At 46.2% G+C, this 25,982-nt stretch overlaps 2 protein-coding genes and 2 non-coding genes across 4 annotated transcripts in view; 2 read left to right on the top strand and 2 right to left on the bottom strand.

The window, feature by feature from the left end:
- The window catches only part of MED16 (mediator complex subunit 16), a 34,626-nt gene extending 22,935 nt beyond the window's left edge, over positions 1 to 11,691 (bottom strand). Inside the window, exons 1-5 of the mRNA XM_063147251.1 lie at positions 11,614 to 11,691; positions 9,481 to 9,648; positions 6,714 to 6,821; positions 3,392 to 3,561; positions 144 to 575 (exon numbers count right to left, since the gene is read on the bottom strand). Of these exons, the coding sequence (XP_063003321.1) occupies positions 144 to 575; positions 3,392 to 3,561; positions 6,714 to 6,821; positions 9,481 to 9,616 (846 nt within the window). The 5' untranslated portion in view covers positions 9,617 to 9,648; positions 11,614 to 11,691. The remainder of the gene's footprint in view (positions 1 to 143; positions 576 to 3,391; positions 3,562 to 6,713; positions 6,822 to 9,480; positions 9,649 to 11,613) is intronic.
- A 525-nt stretch (positions 11,692 to 12,216) lies between these two features.
- LOC134413259 (U6 spliceosomal RNA) lies at positions 12,217 to 12,323 on the top strand. Its single transcript, XR_010026460.1, has one exon. It is a non-coding gene; the product is annotated as a U6 spliceosomal RNA (small nuclear RNA).
- Positions 12,324 to 15,026: 2,703 nt separating this feature from the next.
- Positions 15,027 to 15,133, bottom strand: LOC134413258 (U6 spliceosomal RNA). The gene has a single exon (XR_010026459.1). It is a non-coding gene; the product is annotated as a U6 spliceosomal RNA (small nuclear RNA).
- A 2,790-nt stretch (positions 15,134 to 17,923) lies between these two features.
- The window catches only part of R3HDM4 (R3H domain containing 4), a 28,254-nt gene continuing 20,195 nt past the window's right edge, over positions 17,924 to 25,982 (top strand). Inside the window, exons 1-3 of the mRNA XM_063147258.1 lie at positions 17,924 to 18,095; positions 22,331 to 22,485; positions 25,055 to 25,173. Of these exons, the coding sequence (XP_063003328.1) occupies positions 18,010 to 18,095; positions 22,331 to 22,485; positions 25,055 to 25,173 (360 nt within the window). The 5' untranslated portion in view covers positions 17,924 to 18,009. The remainder of the gene's footprint in view (positions 18,096 to 22,330; positions 22,486 to 25,054; positions 25,174 to 25,982) is intronic.

Raw genomic sequence — 25,982 nt, 5'->3', positions numbered from 1 at the left:
AGCATTTGCTTTTTTTGCAGCCACATCGCACTGTTCTGCATGACAGCCCTTTAGCTCATGCCTCCCCCAGCTCTTTCCACCCTTCCTTGTGGGCCTCGCTTCCCAGACCCCACATCCCGAGGCAGGGAACGACCAGGCCTCACCTGCTCCGACATGTCCCGAGCGAGGAACTTCAAGTGGGTGATGGCCGGGTACTTGTCTTTCCGGGCCAGATCCGTGGTGCAGCGCATGAAGAGGGAGGGGAGGATCTCTGTGTCGATCTTGCACTTCTCGTTCACCACGCTGACGCAGACCTTGTAGAACTGGACGGGCGAGGCGCTGCTGCCGTCCGAGGTGGCCACCACGATGTTGCCCCCGCCCGTGAAGGCGATGTCCGCCAGGGCCACCCGGCATCGCAGGCGGCAGAGGCTCTCGGTGGAGGTCAGCACCTGCCCGTTGGGCTTCAGCAGAGAGACGGTCACCAGGCCGCTGATGGTGACGGCAATCCAGCCCTCCATGGGCTTCCCACCAAAGAGCGTCAGGGACGGGGAGAACTTGACCCGAGAGAACTTCTCGCCAAAGTTGGAGGCTCCGGACTGAGGACGGAAGGAAGCAGGAAGTGTCAAGCAAGGAGAAGCTCTTGGGGGCCGCCTTCTAGCGGCTGGCAGAGTTTTTGGCACAGAGAGGCGGGGCGAAAGGGACAGGGGGCTTGTCTAGACGGCTTGTTTACCCCGACTTAAATGCGCAGATTCGCATTTCAGGACACACGACGCAGCCGCCCATTCACCGCAGCGCCAGGTTTTTTAACCCGAGAACGCGCATCTCCGCATTCGCGATTTACCACAACTTTTGGATCACGTCCGAGTTTGCACCGCGTTATGGCTTTGTGTCTTTGGGGGGAGTTAAATCGGATTTTGACATGTGGGCGGAGCTTTGAGAGTAGGGCAACGGGATTGGCCGATTTCCCACCAATCAGCTGCCAGCAACAACAATGCCAGCCTATTTGAGCTTCAACCTTTTCTTTCTAGTAACGAAGCCTAACAAAGTAACAAAGGAACCTTTTAGGATAGGGAACAAACTGCACAAAAGCCTGGGAGGGGGGAGATCTGGTCCCCTGTGTTAAAGATATGGGGGCATTACTGGGTGGTGTAGTGGCTAGAGTGTCGGACTGCGAGTCAGGAGATCTGGGTTCTAGTCCCCACTCAGCCATGAAAACTCATTAGATGACTTTGGGCCAGTCACAGACTTCTCAGTCCAGCCCACCTCACAAGGTTGTTGTTGTGAGGAAAACATGGAGAGGAGAAGGATTATGTATGCTGCCTTGGGCTCCTTGGAGGAAAAAAAGGCGGGATATAAATGGAATGAATGAATGGTACAGAGCTGCTGCAAAACAAGTAAATTATCAAGATTACTATTGCAATGGAAATAACCAATGCAAAGGGGTCAAAGAGAAAAATAATAATTTAGATCATGACTTTGGTAGGAAAGGCGGCATGCTTCCCTATGAGCTGGCTGTTAGAGCAGTGCGACAATGGAACCAGTGACCTAGGGAGGTGGTGGGCTCTCCCACACTAGAGGCCTTCAAGAGGCAGCTGGACAACCATCTGTCAGGGATGCTTTAGAGTGGATTCCTGCGTTGAGCAGGGGGTTGGACTCGATGGCCTTGTAGGCCCCTTCCAACTCTAGTATTCTATGATTCTATGACAGGGTTTTAAGATCCTACATTATATGCTTTTAGACGCCAGGTGAAGACCTTTTTATTCTCCCAGCATTTTAACAGTCTATAAATAAATTTTAACTTGGTGTTTTACATTCGTAAGTTTGCATTGCTGCTGTTTTTATTTGGTTGAGCTTTTATATTGTCTTTTATATTATGGTTTTACACTGTTGTTTTATACTTTGAATGTTTTTAATTTTTGTGAACCGCCCAGAGAGCTCCATCTATTGGGTGGTATAGAAATGTAATCAATCAATAAATAAAATCCTCCTGAAGGGGGCTTTCTCATCAGAGGCACACTCAGTAGGGATGTGAGACGGGGCCTTCTCAGTGGCTGCTCCCGGGCTGTGGAATTCCCTGCCAGGGAGGGCAAGATAGCTCCATCTTTGTCTTCACCTGTACTCAGACAAGCTTTTGGCCTTTAAGCGGAGTTCAGCTTTGCTGAAATAGGTTTAAACTGGTTGGTGCTATTTATTTCTCAGTTTTCATGGATGTGTTTTTTAACACAAATTTATATCCTGCCACTAAAAAGTATCGCACAATATTTATTACACTATTGGTCTCCCTTGCTCTCAGTTTATCCTCACAACAACCATGCAAGGTAGATTAGGCTGAGAGCAAGCATCTGGCCCAACATCACTCAGTGAACATTAGGACTGAGCGGAGATTGGAACCCAGGCCTCCCTGGTCCTAATCCAACATCCTAACCACAACACCAGACCAGTATAAATCTATAATAATAAAAGAGGTTGTGCGTCTGTCTGTCTGTCAGCACCACAGCATTAAGACCTAGATATTTGAAACTTGGCATACATACTACAGAGGCTCGGGGTGGGGTGGGGGTGTGTGTGCGCGCACATCAGGGTTATTTTGTTTTTCAAACACAATTAATTAATTTTAATTTGTATTCTGCACTAATATCTTCAGCCACCGGAGGCAGGCTTCCCATGGTAGATAACTTTGCAGTCCATGCAGTTTGAAGCCAGGGGGGATTTGTAGCCCAAGGGACCCAGCCCGCCCTCTTGAGAGAATGGAGTGAGCAAAACCCTTCCCTGATGGTACAGGGGTGCACCATGGCAGAGGCTGCACCTAGGGGTGCTAGCAGGCGTGGCTTCACTCAGTCGGGGTGGGGACAATGTGGCAAACTCTAACAACTGTATTATTATTATTATTATTATTATTTCTTCTTGCCTGCCTCTCCATTTTGATCGAGGCAGGGAACAACAGTAAATATAAAATACATAAAACTGAATTAAGAACATTGCTAAAACATTCTAAAAACATCCTAAAATTCCCCTGGATAGGCCTGCCGGAAGAGATCAGTCTTTATAGCTTTCTTAAATGCTAAAAGACTGTCAAGTTGACGAATCTCCTCCAGCAGGCCAGCAGGAGCAACAGAAGAGAAGGTCCTCTGGGTAATACCTGTCAGCCTAGTTTCGGCTGGCCGAAGGAAATTCTTCCCAGAGGACCTGAGTGTGCGGGGCGGATTGTACGGGAGAAGGCGATCCCGCAGGCAGCCTGGACCCAAACCATGTAGGGCTTTGAAGGTGTGTTTGAAGGCTTCACTGTCTTAAAGGAGGGACTGTTCCAACCCACACGAAGCCAGAACTGTCCTTGAGCGTTTCTCAGACAAGCTCCTGGGCCTACAGCCCTGCTCCCGCCTCCCTCTGACCACACCCCAGAATTCTCGGCCACCTTTTCCACGTGCAGCGCCAGCTTCACCCCGTTGTGCAGCCAGGAGAGGGCCACGACGGGGTCCCCCTCCACCACGCTGCTCACTGCGCTCTCCCAGCTGTTAGCCAGGTGGTCCATCATGGTCCAGCACTTGATGTGCCCGTCCGCGTCAGCCGAGAGAAGCCGGGAACCTGCATTGGAGAGGAGCGAAAATGTCAGGAGAGCCCATCGCTGGAACTGGCGACGGCTTGCCATCTTGGGGGGCAGGGGAGGGGGCAGGGGCAAGGCTAGGGCAGGAATTATTTAGGCACTTGCTAAGCTGGTAGCCCACCTCTTCCTCAAATGGATCCAGTGTGGCACAGTGGCTAAAGTGTCGGACTGGGAGTCGGGAGATCCGGGTTCGAGTCCCCACTGGGCCATGGAAACCCGCCGGGTGACTTTGGGCCAGTCACAGCCTCTCAGCCCAGCCTACCTCACAGGGTTGTTGTTGTGAAGATAACATGGAGAGGAGGAGGATTATGTACGCCGCAGGGTGGATTTGATTTAAATCATGATTTAAATCACTACTCAGAAAGACTCGATTTAATCCTGTGACTTCCCACCCCCTTCAAAAAAGTGCACTCTATTCATTGGATTTTTTTAAACTTAGCACTTAAGTCGTAAGGGATTGATTCTGTGTACACAGATTTGCAAAGGCACAACAGGATTCTGATCCCTGCAGACCCACATTCACAGTTTTGAGAACTGTAAAACCAAGCAGCTGTGATAATATCTTCCAGATAGATAAATTGCCCAATAGTCTTACAGAAACCTCTGGAAGAGCATGACATGGTGAATGGATTCATGGAATTCATTCACCAAAAAGTTTGAATATAAAGCCTCATGCGACATAATTAAAAACTAATCCTTATTTCATGATGAATGACCTTTGGACTATAAAGTATCTTAAATAGAAAACTATCTTTCGATAGATTTTTCCTCAAAAAGCATTTTATTAAAAAAATCCGATTTAAATTAAAAAATCCATGTTTTTTTGATTTTTTTTAAAAAAATCATTGATTTTTATCCACCCTGGTACACCGCCTTGGGTTACTTAAGAGGAAAAAAGGCAGGATATAAATGCAAGAAACAATAATAATAAAAAGATTGCCATGCCAGGAAAATAACATAAAATCATAGCTACGGCTGGGAACACCATTTTGCGCATATTTCCCATAGGGGCAAAAAGTCAGTTTGTGGGGCATAAACTGTCCAACCGCCCCCAAATTTTGCACGTAATTTTTCATAGGTGTGATGCCTCACAAAGCTTTTTATGGGATGTTATGTGGGGGGAGTATTCACCCCTCACGTAGGGCCACATGGAAGGAGGTGAGCGTTGCCCTTTGAGATATAGGCCCATGGGGAGTTCTTCTAGCGCAAAGGCTCTGGTAGAATTTGTTTATTTTTGAGTGTGAAAATTCGAGGAAAAAGTGTGAGAAGGCCTGTCTCGTGAAAGCTGCCAAATTTGCCAGGTTGGGAGAGAGTGGGTGAACAAGCAGCAAGTTCGAAATCCAGCCAGTTCAGTCTAGAATTGGGGGAATATGAGCTTCCCCCACAAAAAAACCTCTTATTTGTTTGTATTGAGGGAAGTCAGTTGGAGGCTTCTGAATGTTGGCGCTGAGCTGAGGCGTGCAGCTGGGATGGGGTGGGGGGGAGGTTAAAGAAGCCCCTGGAGACAATGGCAGGAGCATCTTGGCCCAGGTCATTCAATAGAGAGAGAGGGACCGACAGGGGCTGAGCCCTGACCCTGTAGAAAGGTGGTTGATTTGCATCTTTTGTTTCGTGTCTGGGTGAAAACAGCTGACGGAAAGCCAGCAGTACAGGGAGTAACAGTGTGGCACCCACAGCCTCCACCCCACATCCCACTTCTTCCACCACCACCCCTACTGTGGATTCCTGCATTGAGCAGGGGGTTGGACTCGATGGCCTTGTAGGCCCCTTCCAACTCTACAATTCTATGGTACTATGATACTTGGCTCAGCAATACTACAAACGAGAAGGATCTTGGAATTGTTGTAGATCGCAAGCTGAATATGAGCCAACAGTGCGATATGGCTGCAAGAAAGGCAAATGCTATTTTGGGCTGCATTAATAGAAGTATAGCTTCCAAATCACGTGAGGTCCTGGTTCCTCTCTGTTCGGCCCTGGTTAGGCCTCATCTAGAGTATTGTGTCCGGTTCTGGGCTCCACAATTCAAGAAGGACGCAGACAAGCTGGAGCGTGTTCAGAGGAGGGCAACCAGGGTGATCAGGGGTCTGGAAACAAAGCCCTATGAAGAGAGACTGAAAGAACTGGGCATGTTTAGCCTGGAGAAGAGAAGATTGAGGGGAGACACGATAGCACTCTTCAAATACTTAAAAGGTTGTCAAACAGAGGAGGGCCAGGATCTCTTCTCGATCCTCCCAAAGTTTAAAAACCATTTCCATGAAACGTGCAGACGGACAGTAGGCACAGAGACCAGGATCTCTTCACGATCCTCCCAGAGTGCAGGACACGGAATAATGGGCTCAAGTTAAAGGAAGCCAGATTCCAGCTGGACATCAGGAAAAACTTCCTGACTGTTAGAGCAGTACGACAATGGAATCAGTTGCCTGGTGAGGTTGTGGCCTCTCCCACACTAGAGGCCTTCAAGAGGCAGCTGGACAGCCGTCTGTCAGGGATGCTTTAGGGTGGATTCCTGCATTGAGCAGGGGGTTGGACTAGATGGCCTTAGAGGCCCCTTCCAACTCTACTATTCTATGATTTTTTGGTGCCACCAACCTCCACTGGTCCCATAGCCATCCATCTTTACTGGATGGAATTCTATACAGAATAACGGGCTCAAGTTAAAGGAAGCCAAATTCCAGCTGGACATCAGGAAAAACCTCCTGACTGTTAGAGCAGTATGACAATGGAATCAGTTGCCTGGTGAGGTTGTGGCCTCTCCCACACTAGAAGCCTTCAAGAGGCAGCTGGACAACCATCTGTCAGGGATGCATTAAGGTGGATTCCTGCATTGAGCAGGGGGTTGGACTCGATGGCCTCATTGGGTCCTTGGTTGTGCCTTCCAGCAGTACGATCATCTGTCTTCACCTAGTGGGACAGTAGTTGATGGGAGATTCACTGGGGATATCTGGGGATTGCTGGCAGAGAGGTCCTTCTCAGCACTGTTGAGAAAACACCTTAAACCACGGTGGTTAAGGGGTAAGCTAAGGTGTCTTCTGAACAGGACCACTTTTAGCTGGACCTACCAGGGTTTGAATCCCAGATCTTCTGCACCCAAAGCAGGTGCTCCATCTTGCTGAGTCACAGCACCACTTCTTACCTGACTGATCCCACTCCAAGCAGGTGACTATTTCGACATGTCCAGAGTTGATGGAATACACGTCCCACGGATGTTCCGTGTCGAGGATGTGGATCATGTGGGTGAGGTCTGAGGAGGAACGTGAGAGAGGAAAAGGGTGGCCGAAGTGAAGAGGAAAGCAGGGCTAAAACTCAAAGTACCAGCTCTGATCAGCTGCAGCTTCCCAGGGCCTAACAGAGGGCAGCAAAGCTGGCCTTTAACAGAATAACCAGGTATCCTCAACCCTGTAGTCCATGTGCTGGACTACAACTCACATTATTCCCAGCCAACATGAATGGATCATATTCAGACTTAGGTTATTTTGGAGCAGATTGTATTGCTGTTCTTTCCAGCACGGATCAGCTAGACGATGCCCACAAAATAGTCTTTCCCCTGTTATGTCCCACACCAGGTGATATCTGAAAGATCGTATTCTCCCCTATGAGCCTACCCATGCTCTGAGATCTTCTGGGGAGGCCTTTCTCTCAGTCCCACCAACATCCCAGGCATGCCTGAGGGGTACGCGGGACAGGGCCTTCTCGGTGGCTGCTCCAAGGCTCTGGAACTCCCTTCCCAGGGAGGCTAGGCTGTCCAGGAGAGGCCGTAGCTGGCAGGCAATAGCATTCTCCCATTCATGTTCCTCATCAACTGATATTGAGAGGCATTCTGCCACCTATACTGGAGGTAATATATTATCTGAAAGACCGTATTCTCCCATATGAGCCTGCCCATGCTCTGAGATCTTCTGGGGAGGCCTTTCTCTCAGTCCCACCAACATCCCGGGCACGCCTGAGGGGTACGCGGGACAGGGCCTTCTCGGTGGCTGCTCCAAGGCTCTGGAACTCCCTTCCCAGGAAGGCTAGGCTGTCCAGGAGAGGCCGTAGCTGGCAGGCAATAGCATTCTCCCATTCATGTTCCCCATCAACTGATCTTGAGAGGCATTCTGCCACCTATACTGGAGGTAATATATTATCTGAAAGATCGTATTCTCCCATATGAGCCTGCCCGTGCTCTGAGATCTCCTGGGGAGGCCTTTCTTTCAGTCCCACCAACATCCCGGGCACGCCTGAGGGGTATGCGGGACAGGGCCTTCTCGGTGGCTGCTCCAGGGCTCTGGAACTTCCTTCCCAGGGAGGCCAGGCTGGCTCCCTCTAGGCTACAGTTTCGGAGGCAGGCAAAACTTTTTTGTTTTAACAGGCTTCTGGAACTATACTGGACCTGTGTTAATGCATTGGATCCCCCCCTTTTAACCTGTTACAGATTTTTAATTTTTTTAACCTGTTTTTAATTTTACTGTACATTCTATTTTAATTTTTGTGATTTATATGTTTTAAAGAGGAGAGACTGAAAGAACTGGGCATGTTTAGCTTGGAGAAGAGAAGATTGAGGGGAGACATGAGAGCACCCTTCAAATACTTAAAAGGTTGTCACACAGAGGAGGGCCAGGATCTCTTCTCGATCCTCCCAGAGTGCAGGACACAGAATAACGGGCTCAAGTTAAAGGAAGCCAGATTCTGGCTGGACATCAGGAAAAACTTCCTGACTGTTAGAGCAGCACGACAATGGAACCAATTATCTAGGGAGATTGTGGGTTCTCCCACGCTAGAGGCCTTCAAGATGCAGCTGGACAACCATCTGTCAGGGATGCTTTAGGGTGGATTCCTGCATTGAGCAGGTTGGACTCGATGGCCTTGTAGGCCCCTTCCAACTCTACTATTCTATGATTCTATGTAACATGAAAACAGATGAATTAAAAACACAACAATAAAAGAAATAAATGAATTAAACTCCCCCTGAGCAACAAACCAGCTTAGATGCTGAAGGCCTGACTGTATAATATTTGCCTGCTGGCAGAAGGACAACAGAGACTGGGCCAAGCTAGCCTCCCTTGGCAGGGAGTTCCAGAGTCTGGGAGCAGCCACCGAGAAGGCCCTCTCTTGTGTCCTCACCAAACATGCTTTTGATGATAGTAGGACCAAGAGAAGGGCTTTCCCTAAATATCTTAAAACTCGGGCAAGCAGCTTATATGGGAGAAGGCGGTCTTTCAGAAAGCCTAGTCCCAAGTCATATACGGAACTTTATAGGGCAGAACCAGCACTTTAAATTGTGCCTGGAAATAGACCTGTAGCCTGTGAAGCTGCCGTAATAAGAGAGACCCATGCTCCCTTTAACCAGGCCTGAATCCATAAGTTAAGTATGCATTGCGTGAAGTGCTTTTTTAAAACATCTGCTTTGCCCCAATTGCCAATCAATTGCATTGGGTGGGACCAAATGCTTGTATGAAGGAAGAGGGAGAATTTTTCTTTCTATCCACTTCTTTCACTAGGGTGACCCTATGAAAAGGAGGACAGGGCTCCTGTCTCTTTAACAGTTGCATAGAATAGGGAATTTCAGCAGGTGTCATTTGTATATATGGGGAACCTGGTGAAATTCCCTCTTCATCACAACAGTTAAAGCTGCCCTCTTTTAAATCTGATCACTCTAGTATAGCTCCTGCAGCTTTAACTGTTGTGATGAAGAGGGAATTTCACCAGGTTCTCCATATATACAAATGACACCTGCTGAAATTCCCTTGTCTATGCAACTGTTAAAGAGACAGGAGCCCTGTCCTCCTTTTCATAGGGTCACCCTACCTTCACCCAACCCTTTATTTACTAGAAAAAAATGTTTCCTGCCTTTGCAATGTTCAAGGCAGCATAGAAGACAAAAGATTATTAAGCAGGCAAACCAACCTCACACTGGCAATTACCTTTTTCCTCCTCATTTTTGAGGTCCGTAGTGAAAGCGATCAGGTTGCGACAGGACCAGGCGCAGACCAGTGGGATGGATGGGCAGTGGTTGCTCTTGGGGCGCTTCTCCCATTCGCAGACGTACGCCAGATCCATCGCCCCTCAATAAGGTCAGCGGCCAGGAGCCACTACGCGGATGAAAATTGTATTTGGAATCTGCTGCGTCTGTTTCAAAGACATGTTACCCTCTGATAAAGCTGATAATCTTCCTCACCCTCCAGACACGTTGGACTACAAGTCCCATAATCCTCCAATCAATGGATTCGTAGAAATCAATGTCATAGTGGATTAGTGTGACATAGCTAGGAACTAGTATGCTGAGTTGTTTTTTTAACTGACCTCAGAATAGTTGTTTTAAATGGATATTGTTGTTTGTATGCTTTTGATGGTTCTAAATTTTGTATATTTGTTTTTAATGTTCACTGTTTTTCACTTTTGTAAACCGCCCAGAGAGCTTCGGCTATGGGGCGGTATATAAATGTAATAAATAAATAAATTTAAAGCACAATCCTATACATGTTTAGACAGAAAAATGTCCTGCAACTGAGAAATGCTGAGAGCTGAAGGACTTTTTTCTGTCTAAACATGCATAGGATTGAGACCGTACTTTTTCTGTTGCTTTGTTGATTGCTTTATTACCTTCTCTGGCCATTTACAACAGCTGACCCCAGCCTGGTGCCTTCCACATATGTGGAGAAATGTCAGTTAAGAATATTTTCAACACATTATTATTATTTATTACATTTGTATAGCCGAAGCTCTCTGGGCGGTTTACATAGGATAAAAACACTTAAAAACAATATACAAAAATTTAAAACCACAAAAACATACAAAATCAAACCCAGGCTAATTACATATTACTACACCTTGTCTTCAAGCTAATAATATTATTTTCTGTCTGAAGGCAATCTCAATTTCAGCCATTGTGCCTGACTGATTTGTTTCAGTTAAAACTTGGAGTCTGTGGTCTTTGACCTTGGTCTTGCTCTACCCCTGACCCACTGGGTTGCAAAGGTGCAAATCTGAACTCAGGTTAATGCTCCTGTTTCACACAAATACTTATGAATACTGCAGGCAGTGGAACATGAGGGGCAAGGCAGCAACACAAGAGCATGTGTGTCTAGGGTGACCCTATGAAAAGGAGGACCGGGCTCCTGTATATTTAACAGTTGTATTGAAAAGGGAATTTCAGCAGGTGTCATTTGTATATATGGAGAACCTGGTGAAATCCCCTCTTCATCACAACTGTTAAAGCTGCCCTCTTTTAAATCCGGTCACTCTAGTATAGCTTCTGCAGCTTTAACGGTTGTGATGAAGAGGGAATTTCACCAGGTTCTCCATATATACAAATGACAACTGCTGAAATTCCCTTTTCTATGCCACTGTTAAAGATACAGGAGCCCTGTCCTCCTTTTCATATGGTCACCCTATGCATGTCACAATGCCGCAATATGCGCATTTGAAAATGATTTTTGCAGATTCTTTTCCTTGACCTGACAACTGGCCTGGTTCAGACAACCCGCTAAACCATGCTGCTTAACCACAATGGCCTGGTTCAGACAACCCGCTAAACCATGCTGCTTAACCACAATGGCCTGGTTCAGACAACCCGCTAAACCATGCTGCTTAACCACAATGGCCTGGTTCAGACAACCCGCTAAACCATGCTGCTTAACCACAATGGCCTGGTTCAGACAACCCGCTAAACCATGCTGCTTAACCACAATGGCCTGGTTCAGACAACACGCTAAACCATGCTGCTTAACCACAAAATGGTTAATGGCATGCATTAAGGTTAATTTTGTGGTTAAGCAGCATGGTTTAGCGTGTTGTCTGAACGGGGCTACTATTACTTGACCATTGTTTCTCCCACCCCAGAAAGCTTTTTTTCTTTTTCCAAATCAGACTGAAACAAATAGAAATGTAAAGAGCACTAATTTTGCACATTTAATCTCAAGCTTAATCAGAACTCTGAAAATTACTTCCCCCCCCCCCCCACAAAGATCAATTGGCTCAGGAGTCCATACAAGAAAAGAAAAGTGACCCTGGAAGTAAAACCTGCCCATGAAGTTGCTTATTAAGGGTAATTATACCATCCTTAAAACAATGTGGCTGCTACATCCATTTTCTTTCTTTTTTTGTCCCCCCCCCCGGGAAAAATGAACTCTTCCATTCCTGCCCCACTTACCTAGCTCTATCCTGGTTGTCCTGCGCCTGCGCCAATTCCTGCTAGCAGGGGTCTCCTTACCCACCTCTAGTGCTGTCTAAAAAAGTGCCTGATAGAAATACCTCAATCAAATAATTAAAAAAAAAAAACTAGACCGCCTCAGATAGACGTGTGTTTCCTCCTAATTCTGTACAATTCTCTTAGTGGGAGAATTCAAATTTCTTTTCAGGCAGTTTAAAAGATAAACTAATTGAACCTGAGGACCTCTATCCTCCCTCCCCAACTTTAGAAGGGAAGGCGTACATTTGCATACGTGATTTCCCATCGTGCACAGCCAGGCACAGAAGGTGTGAAGAACCCGATAAATTTACTTTAAAATTAGTAGGAAAAAAATAAGAAAAGAGTTTTAGAGATATTGAATGGTGGGGAGAGAATGGGGAAGAGAATGGTACAATAATATCTACTCATCATAATATGAAAATATTACCAAGAAAGAGGTTTAAAAGGCAATGCTGCCAGAGGTGAGATTGTGCTCGCTTCGGCAGCACATATACTAAAATTGGAACGATACAGAGAAGATTAGCATGGCCCCTGCGCAAGGATGACACGCAAATTCGTGAAGCGTTCCATATTTTGCAGATCTTTACTCTTTGCAAATTCCACATGAGTTGATCCTGACCTTTGCAAATTGCACTAATTCACAACCTCTTGTGTATCCATTTACCCTTCAAATCTGTTTTCAGTACTGGCAGGACTCATTCACACAACACCACTTACTACCATTAGTGTTATTATTTACACCAACACTAGTATTAGGGAAAATAAACAATATTCTCTGTTGTTTTTATTATTTATTATAGGCATTTTTCTGCCCTTCAAGCAAGTTCTCAGGTTAGTTTTATACAGCTGTTGCAGATCCACGGCTGTTGCACAAGATAGTTTCATAAGCAATAAAATAAAATAGTTTATGGCCCTGTGCCAAATTTTAGATTGTAAATTCCAAGGGGCAGAGATTTGTCTTCTAGTACTGATAATAATAATAATAATAATAATAATAATAATAATAATAAGCACAATGATAGTGTAATAGTAATGACGATACATTTAAGACTATTCTACTGGCCCTGTTCAGACAACACGCTAAACCATGCTGCTCAAACACAAAATGGAACCATTTTGTGGTTAAGCAGCATGGTTTATTATTATTATTTTTATTATTATTTTTATTATTATTATTTTTTTTTATTATTATTATTATTATTATTATTATTTCTATCCCGCCTTTTGCCCAATACTGGGCCTCAAGGCAGCCTTACAAAGTTTAAAACATACATAAAAAAAATAAAAACCACAACAAAATTATAAGCCATTAACATAGATGGGGCGGGAGGGGGGCAGATTATTCTCCAAAGGCCTGCCGGAACAAACAAGTTTTAGCCTGCTTCCGAAAGCCCATCAAGGAGGGAGCCGGTCTAGCTTCCCTGGGAAGAGAGTTCCAAAGCACCGGAGCAGCCACCGAGAAGGCCCTCTCCCGTGTTCCCACCAAGGGCGCCTGTGAAGATGGTGGGACTGAAAGAAGGGCTTCCCCAGAAGATCTCAAAGCACGGGCAGGCTCATAAGGGAGAATACGGTCTTTCTGATAACCTGGACCCGAGCCATATAGAGCTTTATAGGTGATAACCAGCACTTTGAATTGTGCCCGGAAACCGACTGGAAGCCAGTGTTGCTGTTTTAACGGGAGTTTTATGCTCTCCGTAACCAGCCCCGGTCAACAATCTGGCTGCAGCTCTTTGAACCAGCTGGAGTTTCCGAACGCTCTTTAAAGGCAGCCCCACGTAGAGCGCGTTACAGAAATCCAAACGGGATGTAACTAAGGCATGTGTCACCGTGGCCAGGTCCGACATCTCTAGGAACGGGCGCAGCTGGCGCACTCGCTTTAACTGTGCAAATGCACTCCGCCAAAACCTGGGCATCCAGGCTCAGGGCTGAATCCAGAAGTACACCCAAGCTGCGGACCTGCATCTTCAGGGGGAGTGTAACCCCATCCAACACAAGCTGAATCCCTATTCCCTGATCTGCCTTTCGACTGACCAGGAGCACCTCTGTCTTATCTGGATTAAGCTTCAATTTGTTCGCCCTCATCCAATCCATTACTGCCAACAGACACCGGTTTAGCATAGAAACCACTTCCTTGGAATTGGGTGGAAAGGAGTAGTAGAGTTGGGTGTCACCAGCGTTCTGGTGGAACCGCGCCCCATGACTCCGGATAACCTCTCCCAATGGTTTCATGTATATGTTAAATAGCATGGGGGACAAAACAGAGCCCTGAGGGACTCCACAGGCCAATGGCCAAGGAGTAGAACAGGAGTCCCCCAGTACCACCTTCTGGGTCCGTCCATTCAGGAAGGAACGGAGCCACTGTAAAACAGTGCCTGCAAGTCCCATCCCAGCAAGGTGGCCCAGAAGGATAACATGGTCAATGGTATCGAACGCTGCTGAGAGGTCCAGCAGGGACACACTCCCCCTGTCCAGTTCCCGGCGAAGATCATCCACCAAGGCGACCAAAGCTGTTTCTGTCCCATAACCGGGGCTGAAGCCAGATTGAAATGGATCTAGATAATCCGTCTCATCCAGGAATCCCTGGAGCTGGGAGGCCACCACACGCTCCAATACCTTGCCCAAAAATGGGATGTTGGAGACTGGCCGGTAGTTATCCAATACCGTGGGGGCCAAGGAGGGCTTTTTCAGTGTGGGTCTTACCACTGGTTTAGCGTGTTGTCTGAACTGGGCCACTGTCTTTTAATCAGAAGAAAAGAATTCATAGTTGTTGACAACAATATCACTTAGGCCACAGCTAGACCTAAGGTTCATCCTGGGATCATCCAGGGTTCGCCCCTGCCTGAGCACTGGATCCCCTGTGTGTCACCTAGATGAACAGGTTTGACCCCTGGACGATCCAGGGATACACCTTGGGTCTAGCTATGGGCTTAATTTCAATTAAAACCAAAAATAATTAAACACTATACAACTATAACGAAGGGAGGAATTTAAAATGCCATTGTTGTTATTCACTATAACTATAATTAATACACACATTGATGGTGCAAGAATCAGCAATAATATAGCAGCATTGATGTGAACACAAGATATATATATATTTTTGGCATTCCAGATGTTTGACAAGGTGCAAAGAAGAACTTAATTGTCAATGGGACCTGATGTGTTTGACTTCACCACCCCAGGCAATTGCAGGGCACCACGTTGAGAGATGTGTACTTTGCAACAAACCACTTCTCTCAAAAAATATAATCTGCGTTTTGGAGACTGCTGAAAGGGTTGCAAAATATGGAACGCTTCACGAATTTGCGTGTCATCCTTGCGCAGGGGCCATGCTAATCTTCTCTGTATCGTTCCAATTTTAGTATATGTGCTGCCGAAGCGAGCACAAATTCCCTACTTCTCAGGAGATTATTTAAAGGCTACTGTAGAAGATATTTCCATGTCAGGGTGAACAATAAAGTGGTTTGTTTTTTCCTTCTGAATCTTACAGATATAACCTTTCCCCCTATTTCCACTGCCTTCCTGCATTTAAATGTTGAATTGCAAAGTTTAAAAAATGTGTTTTTTAAAAAAGTCTGAAATAGTTGGGTGGCATTTGCCCCATTGCATTATGGGTGGATTCTATGCAAATGAAGCAATGACACATCCCAAGCCTTTCTCCCACCAGCTCATCCCCTTCTGCACCCAAACACCAGACTTAATACAATTTGTTTAAAATTAGTTACACGCCACATTTCAAAAGAGTTTTCCCAAGCGGGTTACATTTTTAAAAGGGGGGAAAAAAGTTAAACAACAATCAAACACAATATTTGACCGTTTATTTGTTGTTTTCAACCGTCATGGTCAGATCAACTTTACAGATGCAGTACAGGTAAAGCACACAAAAACTCTACAATGCAAAGAAGTTAAACACAAAAGATGCTAAAAAGGTTTTCATTCAAACACAATATAAAAACTCCAAATGTTGGATGATGTTTTTAATGTTTTTAATGTCCTTGGATTTAGGGTTGCAAAGTTTGGTTGTTTTAAATTGTTGCATACTGCCTTGATGACTTTTTAGCGGATCAGGAGATATATAAATGTTAATAAGAGCAAGTAAATAAATTAATAAGAGTGCAATCCTAGATTTTTTTAAAAAAACTTCTACAACTTGCTATGCTGACTGGCGAAAGCTGGGAGTTGCAGCTTAAGCTGCAAAATAAATTCAAACCACTCAGCCCTATTAAAGAACAGCAATAAGCAGGAGCAATGCAATCCTATGCGTCTTCACTGAGGAGTGAATCCCGCTGTGTTGAATGGAGGCAAATGCAACACAATTCTACACACACACACACACACACACACACACCAATGATATGCTACATCCCCTGGGCACACCAACGATTCACCATCTTGCCATGGTGGGACTACACGGTCTTCTGCCCAGACAGTGGGTGCGCAACCTGTTCTGGATGGGTTGCCTTCCCCCTGAAGGAGCAGATCTGTAGCTTGGGGGTCCTCCTAGAACCAGCCCTGTCCTTTGAGGCTCAGGTGGCCTCGGTGGCACGGAGTGGCTTCAACCAGCTGCGGTTGGTGGCTCAGCTAGGCCCCTATCAGGACAGGGATAACCTGGCTTCAGTTGTCCATGCTCTGGTAACCTCCAAATTAGATTACTGCAATGCACACTACATGGGGCAGCCTTTGAAGACAGTTCAGAAGCTGCAGCTTGTGCAAAATGCGCCAGCCGGATTAATAACTGGAACCAGAAGGTTTGAACATATAAGACCCACTCTGGCCCGCTTGCATTGGCTGCCTGTATGTTTCCGAGCTGGTTTTGACCTATAAAGCCCTACACGGCTTGAGACCACAATACCTGACGGAACGCCTCTCCCGACACGAACCTACCCATACACTGTGCTCAACATCTAAGGAAATGCGCTTAACATTGAGGGAAACCAGCTCGGTTCAGCATCTACAGAAATCGTGAGGTCTCTGTTTGTGTCTTTATTAAGAAAGCTGTCTGACTTGTATGCTTTTATATAAATATACACACACATATATATACACACATATAACTTTTTTAACCACTTTGTTTAAATAGAGTTTAATAAAGAAATTACATTTAAAAAATAATAATCTAAGATCCTGCTCCGGGTGCCTACCCCGACGGAAGCTCGGAGGATGGCAACAAGGGACAGGGCCTTTTCAGTGGTGGCCCCCCAATTCTGGAATGATCTCTCCAAGGAGGCTCGCTTGGCGGCAACATTATCTTTTCGGGGCCAGGTCCAGACTTTTCTCTTCTCCAAGGCATTTAACAGCATATGGGCCAGGTCAGGTCGCACCTCTCCACTGTGCATGGGTCCAGCTCCAGCTGAGAGCCCCCTCCCTCCTGCTGTCAACTGTAACTGCTGAACTTTACAACTAAGATTGTAGTGCCAGAATTTGCTTTCCGTACCCCCTCCTCCTCCTCCCTCCCTCCCAATCCCCTTTCCTTTTGTGTCATGTTTTTTAGATTGTAAGCCTGTGGGCAGGGACTGTCAAGAAATACTTTTGTAAGCCCCCGTGAGAGCCTTTTTTGGCTGAATGGCGGCATAAAAATCCTTAAATAAAAATAATAAATAAATAAATAAATATGCTGTTTTTAACAGCCTACAGTTGTTTTTAAATGGACATTGTTTTGGTTTGTATTTACGCTTTTGATGGTTTTAAATTTTGTAGATTTCTTTTCAAAGTGCACTGTTTTTTGAAACTTTTGTAAACCGCCCAGAGAGCTTTGGCTATGGGGCGGTATATAAATGTAATAATAATAATAATAATAATAATAATAATAATAATAATAATAATAATAATAATAATAATACAGCCTCCATCATCCCCAGCTGGGGATGATGGAGGCTGTAGTCCCACCCAGCCGGAGGGCGGCGCCAGGTTGGGGGCAGAGAGGCTGCTGTGGACCCTGGCGTGCAGCGCAACCCAGCGCCCCGCAGCTCTTCGCCTCGCTCCGCGCGTAAAGGCGCGCTCCCCTTGCGCGGGCGGCCGCACCGGCCCGCAATCGCCACCCGTTCCTCCTCCCATCCCGGCAGGAAGGGTTAAATCCGGCGCAGGCCCCCAGCGGCAGCAGCAGCACCGCCTCTTCCAGCCCGGCCTCGCCTCTCGCCTCGCCTCCCTCCGCTTGGGCTGACGCTGCTTCCTGGGGCGTTCGCAGCCGGGCGGGCAGCGCCTGGGCCAGGTCAGGTCGCTCCGCCGACCTTCAGCAGCGGTGGGGGTACAATCCGGACCAGCCATGGTGGTCCTGAAGGGCGGAGAGAATGGAGGTGTAAGGCCCCCCCAAGAGGAGCAGCCACGAGCCCCCCTGGATCAGCCCTTTGGGTGAGTAGGGGAACGGGGGTGGGCAGCACCCTTGCCATTGTTTCAATAGGTTGGGAGCTGGTGATTTTATTGACCATCATCATCATCATTATTATTATTGTTATTATTTATATAGCACCATCAATATACCTGGTGCCGCACATAGTAAAAGAATAAAACAGCAACACCCTGCCGCATAGGCTTGCATTCTAATAAAGAGACTGCCCCAAATAGAATCAGGAATCTGATATATTTTGACATCGGGAATCTGAGCCAACATGGTGCCCCTGGGCAGCACCAGGAAGCAGCAGCAGCAGCAGCTGGCCTCTGTGGTGTGTCGCCCAGCAGCTGGTATCCAGCGGTACCATGCCTCTAAAGGTGGAGGTTCCGTTCTGCCGCCCTGGCTCCTCCGCCCCACCAAATCCGTCGTCGAAAGCCAATGTTGTGGCAGTGTCCTTAAATAACACCAAGCTCCAGTGAAAGGCTTTTGAACCAAACCCAGCTTGCTTGGCACCAGTGAGGGCAATTAGGCGGGTGTCCACCTGGGAGAGGGCCTTGTCTGTGGTGGCCCCAAACCTCTGGAACAAACCCTCATCGGAGGTCCGCCATGCACCATCCTTGCAGGCTTTCAAGAAGGCCTTAAAAACATTTCATTTTACCATGGCCTTCCCACGATGAGTATTGCTATTGATATTATTGTTGCTCTTGTTCCTGCTGGCTTTTTTGTTGGGTTTTTTGTTTTTTTTAATTGATCGTGTTTTATTTCTTTATGTATTTTATTGTTGTAAGCTGCCTTGTGAGGACTTCTACCCTGAAAGGCGGCCAAGAGATGTTTTAAATAAATAAATAGCCAGGGGGGCTTTCTCTAGGCCACCAATCCTTTGCTGGTCTCCCAGATTTTGCTCAGTCCCCACCCCTTCTAAAATGTTGAAATGCCTCTCCTAAAACTTAGTTACTGGCAGGAGGAACCTAAAGGTACAATATGTTGGTATTTGGGGTGCCCATCCCTCTTTTCCTTCAGCCCCACCCACCACTGGAATGCAGCCCCCAAAAGCTTCTCCAGAACTGCATTTGGCCTTCAGTCTGAAAAAGGTTCAACTCATTTGCTTTAGTATACTGTGAGAAAGAAAAACATACTTATAATCCTATACACTTTATATATCTATAATCCTATGCACTTCTATTATTATTATTATTATTATTATTATTATTATTATTATTATTATTATTATTTACATTTATATACTGCCCCATAGCCGAAGCTCTCTGGGCGGTTTACAAAAGTTAAAAACAGTGAACATTAAAAACAATTATACAAAATTTAAAACCATCAAAAGCATAAAATACAAACAAAAACAACAATATCTATTTAAAACAACTATTCTGGGGTTAGTTAAAAAACTCAACATATGCTGTTAAATGTTGTTAAATGCCTGGGAGAAGAGAAAAGTCTTGACCTGGCGCTGAAAAGATAACAATGTTGTCGCCAGGTGAGCCTCGTCGGGGAGATCATTCCATAATTGAGGGGCCACCACTGAAAAGGCCCTCTCCCTTGTTGCCATTCTTTGAGCTTCCCTCGGAGTAGGCACCCAGAGGAAGACCTTAGATGTTGAACGTAGTGTACGGGTAGGTTCATGTTGGGAGAAGCGTTCCGTCAGGTATGGTGGTCCTAGGTTCAAACCAGCACCTTGAATTGGGCTCGGAAACGTACAGGCAGCCAATGCAAGCGGGCCAGAGTGGGTCTCACATGCTCGAACTTTCTAGTTCCGGTTATCAGGTTATCAAACTGGACGCTGCATTTTTCTATCATACCTCCCTTTTAGCTCCACCCACCCACCCCGCAAGCTAGAGGTGCCCGTTCCAGATTTTGGGAGTAGAGCTCCCATCATCCCTGGCTAGAGTTGATGGTAGCTGGAGAGGAAGGCTTCAAATGCTTTAGCGCTGGCCATAGGGAAAGCACGCTGTTTATTCCCCCCTCCCCAAGTGTTTTAAGAGGAATAAACAGCAATAATTGCAGGTTGCAAAGACTTTTAAGAATTGGGCTGTCCAGGCCCAGACCCAACAGTCACAGAAAGCAGCCAGCTAGTACAAATCTATGCACTTTTACTCTGACATAAGCCCTGCTGTGTCCAATGGTGCTTACTCCCTAGTAAGTGTGGGTGGGATTTCACTGGGGAACATGGGTGGGAGGGTGCTGTTGCACCATGTCCTGCTCGTTCATCCCCGGCCAATGGCTGGTTGGCCCCTGTGCGAACAGAGTGCTGGACTAGATGGACCCTTGGTCTGATCCAGCATCAGGGCGCTTCTGATGTTCTCATGTGGGCTGACAGTTGTTTCTTAGGGCTTTGCTATTGTGGACGGGAAGTCAGGTGCATTGCTTCCTTTTATGGAGAGGACCGGTCCTTTTTGGATCTCTCTAGAAGCCCCAGTGGAGAGGCTGCTGTCCCCTGACCGCTGTGCACTTTCTAACACCCCTTTCAGAAAATAGGAAATGCCAGAACCCATCATTTGAAAGGGAAACAGAGCCATCCAGAATGAAGCAATACATCTCCTTGCTCATCTCTGGAAGGGAAACGCGTGAAGGAGAACTTTTGTTTGGGGGGGAAATAATAACCACACCACGTTCCTGGATTAGGGGCTACTGCGGGGCTTCCCCCCCCCCCCGAGTGACAGAGTGTTTTTGGAAGATTAAGTCAGCATTCTCCAACCTGGCACTCTCCAAATGTGTTGGATTGGAACTCCAAGCCATTTGGAAGACACTGAGGCCATAGCTAGACCTAAGGTTTATCCCTGGATCGTCCAGGGGTCAAACCTGTTCATCTAGGTGACACACAGGGGATCCAGTAACCTTAGGTCTAGCTGTGGCCTGAGTGGGGGAACGGAGGATCAAGTTGTCTTATTCCTACTATGTGAACCTTTGTTGGCTACTGCAGTCGGTAGCCTGTAGACCATCACGGAGGTGGCTGCTTCCTCCAAAAGAAGTGTGTCTGGATGACTCTTAGGCCCTGTTCAGAAGACACGTTAAACCATGGCTTTAACCATGGTGATTAAGCCAGAAAGCCGGGCTGTGTTCAGAAGACACCTTAAACCACAGCTTTAACCATGATGAATAAAGCAAAAAGCCTTATTCACCATGGTTAAAACCATGGTTTAAGGTGTCTTCTGAACGTGGCCTGGCTTCCTGGCTTAAGCACCCTGGTTAAAGCCATGGTTTAACGTGTCTTCTGAACACGGCCTAGCTTTCTGGCTTAACCACTGTGGTTAAAGCCATGGTTTAAGGTGTCTTCTGAACACGGCCCGGCTTTCTGGCTTAACCACCATGGTTAAAACCATGGTTTAAGGTGTCTTCTGAACGTGGCCTGGCTTTCTGGCTTAACCACCCTGGTTAAAGCCATGGTTTAAGGTGTCTTCTGAACACGGCCTAGCTTTCTGGCTTAACCACCGTGGTTAAAGCCATGGTTTAAGGTGTCTTCTGAACACGGCCTGGCTTTCTGGCTTAACCACCATGGTTAAAACCATGGTTTAAGGTGTCTTCTGAACGTGGCCTGGCTTTCTGGCTTAACCACCCTGGTTAAAGCCATGGTTTAAGGTGTCTTCTGAACACGGTCTGGCTTTCTGGCTTAACCACCCTGGTTAAAACCATGGTTTAAGGTGTCTTCTGAATGTGGCCTGGCTTTCTGGCTTAACCACCCTGGTTAAAGCCATGGTTTAAGGTGTCTCCTGAACAGGCCCTTAGATTTGCTTCTTGCTGAGGGGATGCAGATTGAGGCACATCTGATTGACTGTTCTGAGAGAGAGAGAGAGAGAGAGAGAGAGTGAGAGAGAGAGAGAGAGAAGAATCCCTGCATGTAAACAACTAGAATGTCAGGAAGATGGCTGGACCCAAATCCTTGTCTTTGATATGGTGGTACATTTCTATCTGTGGGTATGATGTTCTTGCTCTTTTAGGAGGGAGCATTCAGTCATGTTACTTTGCTCCCCTCATTTTGTCCCCTTTGCCAGAGTGGAGCGCTGTGGAGAAAGGGTGGATGAAGGGAGATGTAGGAGTAGGTCTAGTTTTTCCTCCCTCAGCTCACAACAACCCTGCAAGGTAGGCTGAACTAACTCCGTACGTTGAGATGCCATCTTGGTCTCGTGGCTGATGAGGGCCGGTAGTAGAGAGGGCCTTTACGGGTCAGAGTGGAGACTGCTCTTACGCCAAGGGCCGTGAACTCACTGACCATCAAAAGGCCACATCTGGTTTCCCTCCCTTGCAGAAGGATCGAAGACTGCCTGCCACCTCTGGCAAACTCTTCCACCAAACGGTTCTCCCCAGCCAAAAGGAAACACTACTACATCAACCAAGCCATCCGCAACTCGGACCTCATCCCCAAGGCCAAAGGGCGGAAGAGCCTGCAGCGCCTGGAAAACAGTAAGGATTTGAAAAGTTTAGCCTGTATTGCGCCTTTTCTAGGCAGCTCCGTCGCAGAGGTTCTCGGAATAAGGCTCCGAAGAGACACAGCTTTAAATGTGTGTCTAGAAGCTATGAGGCCTTTTTGTTTTTACCCTAGAGTAGGCGCAGGGCTCCTGATCTGGCTCGGGACCCCAGTGTGGGGAGGAGGTGGAGCTTTGAAATCTGAACTGGGCCCACCTGCACCTACTCTAGAATGTAAATTTTAAAAAGGCACCATTGAAAGCAATGTCTGTTTTGGCCCAAAGAGTTCAATGGAAAAAAACCCAAAAGCATTGTGTCTTGGAGCAAGACTGTCTCCAATCTGGTACCCTCTGGATATGTCGGACTGCAATTTCCATCATTCGCAGCCAGCATGGGAGTGATGGGAGCTGCAGTCCAACACCTCCATTGGGCACCAGATGGTGGAAACGTTCAAATCCATTTCTGAAATTTATTTCCCTCACTCCTTTGACGTGGCCCTGCTCTTAGCTTCGTGGACTTCCAGCCACCAAATTGCTCTCGTGTGTTCACGGCATTCCCTGTTGCGTAGCCTTTTGTGGGGCTTCTCCCTGGCTGTGCTTCCTGGAGGGGAAAATATGTTATTTTGGTAACCTAAAAACGATGTGAGGTTCTTCAAAACTGTCCCATAAATGCTAATTAGTGGGCAAAAAACAACAGAGAATCCCAGTGGCACCTTATTATTATTATTATTATTATTATTATTATTATTATTATTTATATAGCACCATCAATGTACATGGTGCTGTACAGAGTAAAACAGTAAATAGCAAGACCCTGCCGCATAGGTTTACAATCTAATAAAATCATAGTAAAACAATAAGGAGGGGAAGAGAATGCAAACAGGCACAGGGTAGGGTAAAACTAACAGTAGAAAGTAACAGTAGAAGTCTGCACAACATCAAGTTTTAAAAGCTTTAGGAAAAAGAAAACGTGTTTATTGTGGTAGAAACTTGCATGGACTAGTTTGCTTCACTGGACACTTGAAGTGTTATACTTGGTGATATATATCATAGAATCATAGAGTTGGAAGGGGCCTATAAGGCCATCGAGTCCAACCCCCTGCCCAATGCAGGAATCCACCTTAAAGCATACCTGTCCAGCTGCCTCTTGAAGGCCTCTAGTGTGGGAGAGCCCATGACCTCCCTAGGTAACTGGTTCCATTGTCATACTGCTCTAACAGTCAGGAAGTTTTTCCTGATGTCCAGCCAGAATCTGGCTTCCTTTAACTTGAGGCCGTTATTCCATGTCCTGCACTCTGGGAGGATCGAGAAGAGATCCTGGCCCTCCTCTGTGTAACAACCTTTTAAGTATCTGAAGAGTGCCGTCATGTCTCCCCTCCATCTTCTCTTCTCCAGGCTTAACATGCCCAGTTGTTCCAGTCTCTCTTCATACGGCTTTGTTTCCAGACCCCTGATCATCCTGGTTGCCCTCCATAGGAGGGCCCATAGGAAAAACAAGGGTTAGCAGGCCCTGAAATGTAGCGTTTCTATGTAAATCTCAGATGTATCATCAGTGATCACAAATTCCAGAGGACTAGCACCCTTAAGCCTCATCTACACCAAGCAGGATATTGCACTATGAAAGTGGTTTGAAAGCAGTATATGAAAGGCTGGAGCTACACCAAGCAGGGTATAGCAGTATGAAAGCAGTATATAGTATGTATTAACGAGCCCCAACAGTTGTCAGTGCACTTCAATGCTGCTATAAAGCAGTCGTGTGACTCCTGCCTTTTATATACTGCTTTCATACCACTTCCATAGTGCTATATCCTGCTTGGTGTAGATGAGGCCTTAGTTTATTGCAGTAAAACCAAGATGGAGCTTTGTGGCACCTAAATACTACGAAAAGGGTATAATTATTTATAGTTCTCACTTTATACTGTTAGTTTTACCCTACCCAGTGCCTGTTTACCCTACCCTGTGCCTGTTTTCATTCTCTTCCCCTCCTTATTGTTTTATTATGATTTTATTAGAATGTAAGCCTATGTGGCAGGGTCTTGCTATTTACTGTTTTACTCTGTACAGCACCATGTACATTGATGGTGCTATATAAATAAATAAATAAATAAATAATAATAATAATAAGTTGTTGTTTTAAAAAAACCTTTGCATTTTATAATTTTCATAGTTTTTAAAAAAGTGTGTTTCTTGCTTTCTGTCTCTTGTCCGTCAACGGAATAGAACACTTCATGCATCTTTCGAAGTGGCTTTGAACCCACACAAGCTTCTGCAATAATAAATCCATTAATCTTTTAGACTTCACAAGACTCTATTAGCTTTTCTTTGCGATGGATTAACCCAGCTACCCGTCCATTCCGCTGGAACAATTCGATAGTGACTTTTCTCCGATATCAAACCTGCAATCATAACAGGATAGGTGCCGTGGTGCCTGCCCGGTCACTAAGGAGCCAATAACTATCCCTGGTGGGCACAATGTCAGATCTGGGGTGTTGCCATTCAGTGTCCCAGTTAGCTTGCTGAAGAGGTTGAGCCTGTACATTTCATCATAAATTCTGTGTCTTTTACAGCACGTTACCTAATGACCTTACTTGAGCGGGACGAATGCACCACGGAAGAAGGAGAGCTTGCCCACCCCGCCACGCCTAGCATCTTCACCCAGGCCTGCAGCAATGAGACTTACGTGAAAGTACGTGTCGTGTCTTTTCAGAGAGCTCCAGAGCCACCAGCTCGTTTTATTCGATGCTTGCAAATTGGATGCAGATTCCCCTCCCGTTTTGAAATTATCTCTCTCTCTGCACTCCCCAGCTTTGCCTCTGTTCATGATAGCTTCACCTTTGTGCAGACTTCCTGAGTGAATGGGTGATCCAGTGCGAAGTTAAAGCAAGCCACTTTGCAAGACCTCATTTCCTCGCAAGGCAATCCAAAATAAACTGCAAAACCTGAGTTGCCAGATCAAAGCAAACCTTGTTAAACCTGAACTTGGAAGTAGCTCACGCCCAGTGCTTTTAGCATCTTCAAGGATATGAATTTTTGGTTTCAATTTTTGTGAACCACCCAGAGAGTGGAAAAGTAATAAATAAATATGTTCCAAATGAATAAGAGCATTAAACCTTAAAGGCGCATTCTATGCATGTATAGATGAGGAAAATGTCCTCCCCAATACAGTGCTGGGAGTTGAAGGGTTCTTTTCAGTCTAAACATGCATAGGATTGGGCCCGTTCAGAAGAAACCTTAAACCACCATGGCTTTAACCATGGTGAATAAGGCTTTTTGCTTTATTCACCATGGTTAAAGCCATGGCTTAAGTTGTCTTCTGAACACAGCCTGGCTTTCTGGCTTAACCACCCTGGTTAAAGCCATGGTTTAAGGTGTCTTCTGAACACGGCCTGGCTTTCTGGCTTAACCACCCTGGTTAAAGCCATGGTTTAAGGTGTCTTCTGAACACGGCCTGGCTTTCTGGCTTAACCACCCTGGTTAAAGCCATGGTTTAAGGTG

This window comes from Elgaria multicarinata, chromosome 23 (genome assembly GCF_023053635.1).
Source record: "Elgaria multicarinata webbii isolate HBS135686 ecotype San Diego chromosome 23, rElgMul1.1.pri, whole genome shotgun sequence".
NCBI classification, from domain to species: Eukaryota; Metazoa; Chordata; class Lepidosauria; order Squamata; family Anguidae; genus Elgaria; species Elgaria multicarinata.
Note: the sequence above shows the minus strand (reverse complement) of the source record. Positions and strands in the feature narration are given on the sequence as shown.